At 49.2% G+C, this 9,139-nt stretch overlaps 1 protein-coding gene and 1 long non-coding RNA gene across 2 annotated transcripts; one reads left to right on the top strand and one right to left on the bottom strand.

Annotated features, from left to right (window-relative positions):
• Positions 1 to 4,815: 4,815 nt before the first annotated feature.
• LOC135306113 (uncharacterized) lies at positions 4,816 to 7,254 on the bottom strand. Its single transcript, XR_010366966.1, has 2 exons — positions 6,440 to 7,254; positions 4,816 to 6,343 (listed from the first exon to the last, which is right to left on the bottom strand). It is a non-coding gene; the product is annotated as an uncharacterized LOC135306113 (long non-coding RNA).
• Positions 6,892 to 7,963, top strand: LOC135306102 (probable inactive protein kinase DDB_G0270444). Its single transcript, XM_064429648.1, has 3 exons — positions 6,892 to 7,159; positions 7,272 to 7,479; positions 7,797 to 7,963. Exons 1-2 carry the CDS (start codon positions 7,136 to 7,138, stop codon positions 7,473 to 7,475), a joined length of 228 nt encoding a protein of 75 aa, XP_064285718.1. The 5' UTR covers positions 6,892 to 7,135; the 3' UTR covers positions 7,476 to 7,479; positions 7,797 to 7,963.
• Positions 7,964 to 9,139: the final 1,176 nt, after the last annotated feature.

Here is a 9,139-nt window from a genome sequence, read left to right as displayed (position 1 = left end):
GAAGTTTGCCGAGTTCAGCCAAGAGCCAGAGTCTGGACTCCTGCACAGTGGCTCAGGAATCCCGTCGGTCCCTGCTGTGCATTGTCCCTGCTGAGGGTCAAACACTCTCAGAGCGCAATCCCTGAATGCAGAATTTGTACCTGACCCAAGCACTGCACTTACCTCTCCAACATTGCTTTCCAAGAAAAACAGGGGAAGCCAAACTGTGTGTAGGTCATGGTATCTTAAAATGTCTAAAACTTGCAAACTCATGGATCTTAGAGGTGAGATCTGGTTGGAATTAATGGGATGGACAACTAGTGCAAGATGGAAAAGGGGAGCATAAAAATAAATTGAGAAAAACGTCTTGAATTGTTTCAATTTTCATTTAATTTCTTAAAAGCACTTTCAGTTTTTCCAGAAACTTCTCCTCAGTCCTGTATGCTTTTTCCAAGAACCTTTCCTGAAGAATGAGGTGCAGCTTCTATCACAAGATGTGCCACCAACTGCAGCTTCTCTTGGCTTTCCACACTGTGTGTGCAGCACACTTGCAGCAAAGCAGGACAAATATTTGAAGAATTTGGCAGCTTGTTCTTTTTATTTCCTTGTGGGCTGGGCAGTTGTGCCATTGGTAAGGTTTTCATTGTTACTGTTCTACCCTAAGAAAACATGACAGGCTACCAAGAACTCCTGGGGAATGCAAGCCTGACTGAATGCAGAGAAACAATCTGCAGAGCCTGCAGCCAGAAGTGGAGAGCTGTGTGATCATCATTCCAACACCCCCAAGGACATCTTGAAAGTGATCTAGAAGATGAAAATGGGCTGACAGAGGGAGTTTGTTTCTGTGCTCTGTTCAGATTCTTCTACATCTGAAATCAATTCTAAAATCTCCATCTAAATCAAGAGTACAATCAATTCATGAAAAGCACCAGAAAAAACTGTACCTCTCAGGAGATGACTGAAAGAATCTGTAAAGGAAAAATGCAGGAGAAATGCATTTCTCAGTACTGCGGTATTTGCCTGCCTGAAACCCTCCTCCATTTCCTCTGCATCCCTGGATCTGTTGGTGTCAGTTCTGTATTTGCTGGTGCCTCCAGCCCTGAATCCCCTCATCTACAGCCTGAGGAACCAGGAGCTCAAGGCTGCAGTGTGGAGACTGATGACTGGACATCTTAGGAAGCATTAAACTGATTGCCAATTTCTGCAAATCACTTGTAATAAAATTAATTTTTGATAGTTCTGTTGGTTTGGTTCTTTGATTTCCCTGTCTTTTTTTTTTTTTTTTTTTTTTAATATTCTCCCTAAAGCTAGATGATTGTTTCTGCCATTTCTGACTTTGTTTCTCTCCACATTCACCGTGGCCGCAGACTGTGACAATGAGGAGCTGTGCACTCAGTGGCTTTAGATGAATTAAGAATTTCCCAGCAGAGTTTTCTTCAGGGATGCCCTTTTGTTGCCTTCTCTGGAGCTGCAGCAGCAATGTCTGTGTGCAGAGCTGGGGCAGATCAGTGCTGGCACAGCAGCTGTGCCCAGCAGCAGCAGCAGCAGCACTTGGTGTTGCCAGTGCTGCTGCCGTGGCCCTGCCCCGCTGCCCTGGTGGCCCTGGTGTTGCTGCAGGCCTGAGTGCTCTCGGGGCCGGGCACAGTCCTGGGGGTGGCAGTGCCGGGGCTGCAGCAGGGACAGGCCATGGGCACTGCTGGGGCAGCGCTGACGCCTCAGGCCAGGCCCTGGGGGCTGCAGGCTCCTTACCCAGGCTCTCTCAAGAACACGGCCAGGCCAATGCCCAGCACAGAAGAGCCCCAGGGTGAGCAGCCCCAGGCTGGCCGTGGGCAGGATGGGGGCAAACAGCATGGCTGGGGCTCTGCAAGGGCCCTGGGGGAGAGGGGAAGGAGCAGCAGAGCAGGTGCTGATCCCTCAAGTCCTTTTCTGCCTGGCTGCTGTCCAGCCACTCTGTCACCAGCCTGTAGAGCTGCAGGGGATGTTGTGGCCAAAGTGCAGGACCCGGCACTTGGTCTTGTTTAACCTCACCTTGTTGGATTTGGGCCCTGGATCCAGCCTGCCCAGGTCCCTGTGCAGAGCCCTCCTCTCCTCCAGCACATCCACACTCACACCCAGCTTGGTGTTATCTGCAAATTTGCTGATGCTGGACTCAATCCCCTCAGCCAGACCAACAATGCAGATACTGAAATCCACGCTGGCTGGCTCTGATGCCTCGGCCATCCTGTGGGTGCCCTGTGATGGCACTCAAGGTGATCTGCTCCATAACCTTGCCAGGCACCCAAATCAGGCTGACAGGCCTGGAGTTCCCCAGATCCTCCTTCCAGCCCCTCTTGGGGATGGGCTCACATTGGCACCTCCACTCCTCTGGGACCTCCCTGCTGATCCAGGACTGATGGTAAATGATGGAGAGCAACTTGGGGAGATCATCCACCAGCTCTCTCATCCCCCTACGATGGAACCCATCTGCTCCCAGAGACACCTGTGAGCACCTGCGTGGCTCAGCAGGTCCCCAGCTGCTTCCTCCTGGATTCCAGGGGCTGTTCTGCTCCCTGTGCCCATCTACCAGCTCAGGAGAACACTTGTCCTGAGGATGGCCTGTCTTATTGTTGAAAACTGAGGCAAAGAAGGGGTGAAGTACCTCACCCTTTTCCTCATCTTTTGTAACCATATCCCCCACAATAAGAAATACAGATTGTCCTTAGCCCTCTTTTTTCCATTAATGTACTTATAAAAACATTTTTATTATCCTTCACAGAAGTATCCAAGTTAAGTCGTAACTGAGCTTTTACCTCTCTAATTTTCTATCTGCAGAACCTAACAACATCCTTAAAAATTTCTTGATTTACCTGCCTCTATGTCCAAAGGTGATGCACCCTCTTTTTAACCCCTAAATTCCTGCAAAAGCTCCATGCCCAGCCAAGCCAGTCATTTCTTCCTCTGGGTCATCTTTCTGCAAAAAGGAACAGCCTACTCTTGCTCCATCAAGGTTTCTTTACTGAAGTGTGTCCATCCTTCCTGGAACCCTTTGTTTTTAAGGGCTGTTTCCCTTAAAAGAATCAGTACATGATTTAGTACTCCCCAAATCTGCATCCTCAATAGGCCAAAGTCTGCCCTTAAAAGTCCAGTGTAGAAGATTTATTGATGCCCGTCCTCCTTTCATGGAATATTTTAAAACTCAATATTTTCACGGTTCACTGTGCCCTAAACAGCCTCTGACCAGCACTTCTCCCACCAGCCCTTCTCTGTTCATGAACAGCAGGAGACAGAGCTTTCCTTGGGAGTGGGAATTGCAGGAAACATCCCCAAAGTGCAGCTTGGAAGGTTCAGGCTGGAGCTGAGGAGAAAGCAAAGTCCCTGCCAGGGTGGAATTGTGGTGCTCGAGGTGTGGCAGCGTGAGGCTGGGCCATGGCCGGCTCTGTGTGCCAGGAGCCGGCAGCGCTGGGTGCAGGGAGCCCAGGGAGGGCACAGAAACGCTGGCTGAGAAATGCTGGGGCACAGCGAGAGGGGCGAGTGCAGCCGGCCAGGGCACAGGAGCAGCACGCACAGGGGGCACAGCCTGCAGGACAGATGGCCAAGGGCTGGGCAGGGCTGGCAGGGCCACAGGCACCCAGGCCTTTGTGCCCTGGGCTCGGGCAGCGCCTCTGGAGGCCCCACAGCAGGAACTTTCCTGGCAGGGGCTGCACTTTGGCTCTCCCTCGGCCTTCCTGGCCAGGCTGGCAGGGGCTGCAGGTTGATGGCATTTGTCCTTGCTGCCCCGCACATCCCCCTGCCCCACAGAGGGCCCCGAGCCACCCATGAGGGACAGGCCCTGCCGGCCCAGGCTGGGCTCAGGGCTTGGCCTTTCTGCTTCCCCCAGCCAGCCCAGGCCTTGCTCAGCATTGCAGTTCCCTGCCCAGAGCCTTGGGCTCCCTGCACTCCTGGCCTCAAGGATCTGCTCTCAGCAGTCCCTGGGGAGCCTTTGGCACTCCCTGCCCTCACTGGGGCCCAGCCATGCTCCAAGGCACTTGGAGTTTTGCTGCTGACTCCTTGAGCAGCTTCTTCATCCTTCTCTCAGTGCCTGAGGCTCCTGGACTCAGCCCCAAATCCACCGTGGGGCTGATTAAAATACAGAAAGCCTCAGGAGCTCTTTCTCTTCCTTCAATTTTCCTCCAAGCCTCCAGGGCTTGTGAAGCTGCTTGGAGTCAGTCTGGAGTTCTGTTAAGGAGGGAGATTTCAAAGTGCACCGACGGCATGATGTTTGGTTTTAATCACGTGTGTGGGTTTTTATTTTTCAGTTCAGAAAAGAGGTGAAAGAACGATTCCTCAGATGATCTTGATGCTGAATGTCTCCCCAGGAGATCTGGGCATGGAGCGGAACAAGCCCCTTGCAGGCTGACCCATTTTGGACAACCTGCTCCTCACCCCAGCCTCACCATGTCTGACATGGCCCACCTGGGACTGACATCCCAAAACATAAAAAAGTATGCATTTTTAAAATAAATAAGATTGATTAATTTATAAAATTATAATTATAGTTTTTAAATTTATATTAGTATTACTGTATATTTCTATTACTTTTGATATTTATGTGAAAAATTGAATACATTTTTAGCAATCAAAAATTATTTGTCATTGGTTTTAAATAAAACAATTCCTTTCATTAAATCATTGACCACTACTGGCCATTTATTTCTCCTTCTTAATGCTAATTAGTGCTATTTTTAGATCTTTTGACATATTTTTTTATTATTTTCATGCACAGGGTAAAAGGGGCCACTTAGGGGTCCCTGGAGACATTTCTGGGGCACATTTGGGGCAGTTTAGGGTCTGGGCAGTGTGATAAACAAGTCCACTGAATTTAAGGATCAAATAATTATCTTTATTATTTTTGCAAGCAAGAATAAGCAAGGACAGCGCTGGGTGGCCCGGAGTCTCCGCTCCACTTTGGCTCACAAAATTCCTATCCCCTGAGTCCACCTTTTATTGCCTTCTTCTCCGGGTTTAGGGATGACGTGATCTGTCTTCTGCGCTTGCTCATTCAGTTGCTATGGGGTCTTTTTCTGCCTTCTGGTGGTCGTGGGATGAAGGCTTAGTCCCCCTTAGTCTTCCTCTTTGTGAACGCTGAGTGAACTTATGCCTTATAAGGCATATCTATACAGAACACTATACACTTTTCTGCAAGCTAAGCAGTTCTTACTAGTACTATACACTTTCTGCAAGCTAAGCAATTCTAGCGAGTTTAAGGATTGTTATTACAGCTGCTTCTCATTACTTTCCTTTCACAAGGCATAACTTTACAATGGAATTCCCAAAGCACTATAGTAAACCAGCAACCATATGTATCTGCACAAGAAGTTTTTTTGGCTATTTAACTATTGTTTTATAACATATAGTTATTTAGCTATTGATTTAATTAATGAACAAATGTATTACTACTTATTACAAATGCCCCATTTATTTTTTTACCAGTTTTGTTCATTAAATCTATCTAGTTCTTTCCTAGCAAGCATTAAATGAGCTGCCGCATCAGTTAAGCTATGTGCACTAATTATAGGTGCTAACTTCCTTAGTATCTTCATCATATTCCAATTCATAATGAATAGAACTGCTGACAAAATAAAACCAAGCAGTCAATATCAACAGAACAAAAATGGGATGGCATATACTGTTTAGGACCCCTGTGGCATTAGGAGACAAATCAAAAAGGGTATCCCATTGGATGTCACTCTGGAAATGCCAGTGGCTCAGCTGAGAGCTCTGGGAATGACTGACACTGCACTGAGAGGGGCCACAGTCCTGCAAGGGTCTTTCATCAGGAGCAAACAGCAGCCTGGAGGGTGGGCAATGCTGGATCTGTACCACTGTGTGCTCATCCTTCACCTGAATGTGGAGCTGCCTCCAAAGTTGCCATGGATCACTTTTTCTTTTTCTCTTGTTGGTTATATTTTGGAGCAGCTGTTCTATGTGGCTTTTGATGGTGATCCTGTGGCAAGCAGCCATTTGCCTGCTGTGCTATCCTCACAACTAATACTAACTCCTTATTTCCCTTGGTTTTATTTGGCGTTTTTTATCTATTTGTTTGATTGGTTTGCTGCATGGGTTTGTTTGTTTGATTGATTGGGTTTTTGTCTGATTTGGTTTGAGTTTTTTTGGTTTTTCATAAATGACTGGTGAAGTTGGCAAAGCCAAACTCAAGACAATGTAAACCAGGATCAGCTTTCCAGAAATTGCTTTTGGCTGGGTTTAGCTGCATTCCCCAGGCTCAGGATCACTAGTATATTTTCAGGTTTTGCTCTGCATATCAGCCTGCCCAGACTCCGCTTGGTCTTTCACGAATGGAGAAGACAATGGACATTGTGCCAAGCTTCCTTCCAAACAGAAAAACCTGGGGCAGCATGACAGAAAAGAAGAAAAATAAATCACCAGTTAGAACAGAACCAGTGTCCCAACATCTTCCTCTCCACTGTTATTCGTTTTGTACATTTAGAGGCAAGCCTGGGTCTAAAGCTTGCATCTCTCAGTTCCTGATGCTATTTGCTACCCTTCAGCCTTGACTCGCCCTGATGTGACTGACTGCTGGGCAAGTGGGGCTGGGGATGCTCAGCCTGGAGAGAGGAGACGCTGGGAGGCCTCACTGTGGCTCTGCAGGACTGGAAGGGTCCCTCAGGAAAGAAGGGGACAGAGTGTTCAGCAGGGCCTGTGCTGACAGGACAAGGGGGGATGGCTTTCAACTGCAGCAGGTTGATTGAAGCTGCATCTAAGGAAGCTGCTCTTTTCCACTGGGGGTGGTGGGGCACTGGCCCAGGCTGTGCACAGAGGCTGTGCATGCCCCATCCTTGGCAACAGGGCTCTGAGCAGCATGCTCTGGGGGAAGACTGCTCAGCTGGGAACAAGATGTTGTTCTTCAGGCTCCCTTCCAAGCCCAACCATTCAGGGACTCCATCATTCCATGGTCTCCAGTGTCCACTTCAGATGGAGCCTGGGAACTGTGATGTCACAGCCCACGCTCCAGCTGGAACATCCAGTGCCCAGCAAAGGGCACAACACAACCGTTGTTCGTTGTGTTCACATGCTCTTCACCCTGCTCCTGCCCACTCTGCTTTTCACCTGCCCCCTGATAACCCATTCAGTCCTGAAAGGTCCTTAGTGCCTGGATTTTGTCATCCAGCCCTGCAGGATGCTCCTCTTTGTTCTGAGGAAGGTATGGTGCCATTCCATGGAGGTGGACACCCCCCACCTGCCCGGGTGGGCTGGAGCTCTGTGGGGATGGAGTGGGACAGGGAGCCCACTCTGAGGTTTTGCTACCTCTGCAGGCTGTCCCAGACAGAGAGGAGGAGATGGAGGTAGATACAAAGATTGATACGGAGGAGGAGATGGAAATAGACGGAGAAGACGCTGGAGAGGAAGAGATGGATGTGGATGTGGAGGAGGAAGAAGAGATGGACGTGTATGTGGATGAGGAAGAAGAGATGGATGTGGATATAGAAGAGTCCATTGAGGACATGGATATTGATTAAAAAGGTGAGGAAGAGGCCCTGATCTTGGCATGAAGACCAATGCCAGCAGCAGGACAGGCAGAGTGGGTCTCCTGCTGCCAGGCTGGGGCTGGGCTGGGTGCTCCCTGCTCAGGGACATTGTACCCAGGGCACTGGATTCTGGTGGCCATCCACAGCCTGTCCTGTGCCTGCTTTGCTCCACACAAGCTCCGTCCCAGACCCAGCCAGGCTCAGTTCTGGTAGCAGAGTCCTGCTGCTGGGCCAGCATGTGCCAGCCTGGGGGCACATGCAAGAGCCCTCTGTGCCTGACTGGAGTGACCGTGGCATTTGCTTTTCTTCCAGGTGCGATGGACAGCACAGACAGAGACACCAACCTTTGTATATATGTTCTACAGTTTGTTGTTGTTCTTTAGAATGTAGATTTTAGGGCTATTTTTGACTTCTGTAAATACGTTTCACATATTTTTGTTAGGTAGGTTTTTATGTATATATGTTCTATCGATTGTTGTTGTTACAAATATTCTTACAATGTAAATATGTTCAGTATTTTTCCTGCTGTTCTTCTGTAATAAACAAATTTTATTTTTCACACCCCAGTTCTCCTTGCATTTGCTTCAGGCACAGGCAGCATTTTGCAAAGTGGTTGTTTCCACTTGCTCCAGGTTCCCAGGGCTGGAGGTCCCTGGCACAGCCACCCCAGGAGTGGGGGTCCCTGTGCACAGAGGGGTCCCACTGACAGAGGTGAGCCTCTCCTTGCAGTTTCTCTGGACACACTTGGGAGCTGTAGGGGCAAAGCCCAGCGTGCCCTGGCCCATGGATCCCATGTTGGAGCAGGGCTGAGCCTGTGTGCTCCTGCAGAGCCTCAGCCATGCCTCTTCCCTGGGCAGCCCCAGGGCTAAGGAGGGAGCACTGGGCTGTGGGCAAGCCCTGCTCCTGGGCACCCTGAGGGGCTGGAGCCAGCCTGGAGGGAGCCTCAGCCCTACATGGACCAAGATTTCCTTTGGAAACCCCCTCTCTCCCCAGACTCTGCTGAGCACAAGAATTGATCCTCCTAGTTCAAGGTGTGACCTTCATTGGCACAAATGTGTCCCTTGCACTTACTAGCACAGCAAATGTCAGTGCTTGTAATCCCTGTTCTGCACTCTCTGCTTAGGCAGCAAAACATCTGAACCTGAGGGAACATCTGGAATTAGCACCAACCTGCAGAGAGCTCCAGGGGGAGAACCTACCCCCAAGTACCCAGAGAAATACTTGACACTGATAGTCTGGGGCAGAGCTGAAACTAAAGTATTTTAATGCCAAGAGAGAGGATTATTTTATTGCTGAATTCATTCAGCAAGAACAAGAATGGAAGCTTTTGGTCTCCTCACCTGCCACCGATGTGTATTGCCAAGGTTTGCTTCTGGCTTTTGACTGATTTTGATGAATCTGTTCAGAACTCTGATGCTGTTCCTGGCTAAGGTGCAGAGATGATATTTCAGAGCCAGATGAGCTCAGCACATCTTGTGTAATGCAGAATGTCCAGAGCCAGACATTCAGGCCATGCAAACTGATACTTTTTCATCTCTGTGCAAAGATCAGTAGTAGGACATCACTGATGTAGCACACACTTCTCAGATGCCCCTCTGACCAGCTTCCCCGTGGCATTGCTCCTGGCACAACGTTAAAGCCAGGCAGGTCACACA

The sequence above is a fragment of the Passer domesticus genome, chromosome 8, assembly GCF_036417665.1.
Source record: "Passer domesticus isolate bPasDom1 chromosome 8, bPasDom1.hap1, whole genome shotgun sequence".
Taxonomy (NCBI): Eukaryota; Metazoa; Chordata; class Aves; order Passeriformes; family Passeridae; genus Passer; species Passer domesticus.
This window is presented reverse-complemented; position numbering and strand designations above follow the sequence as displayed.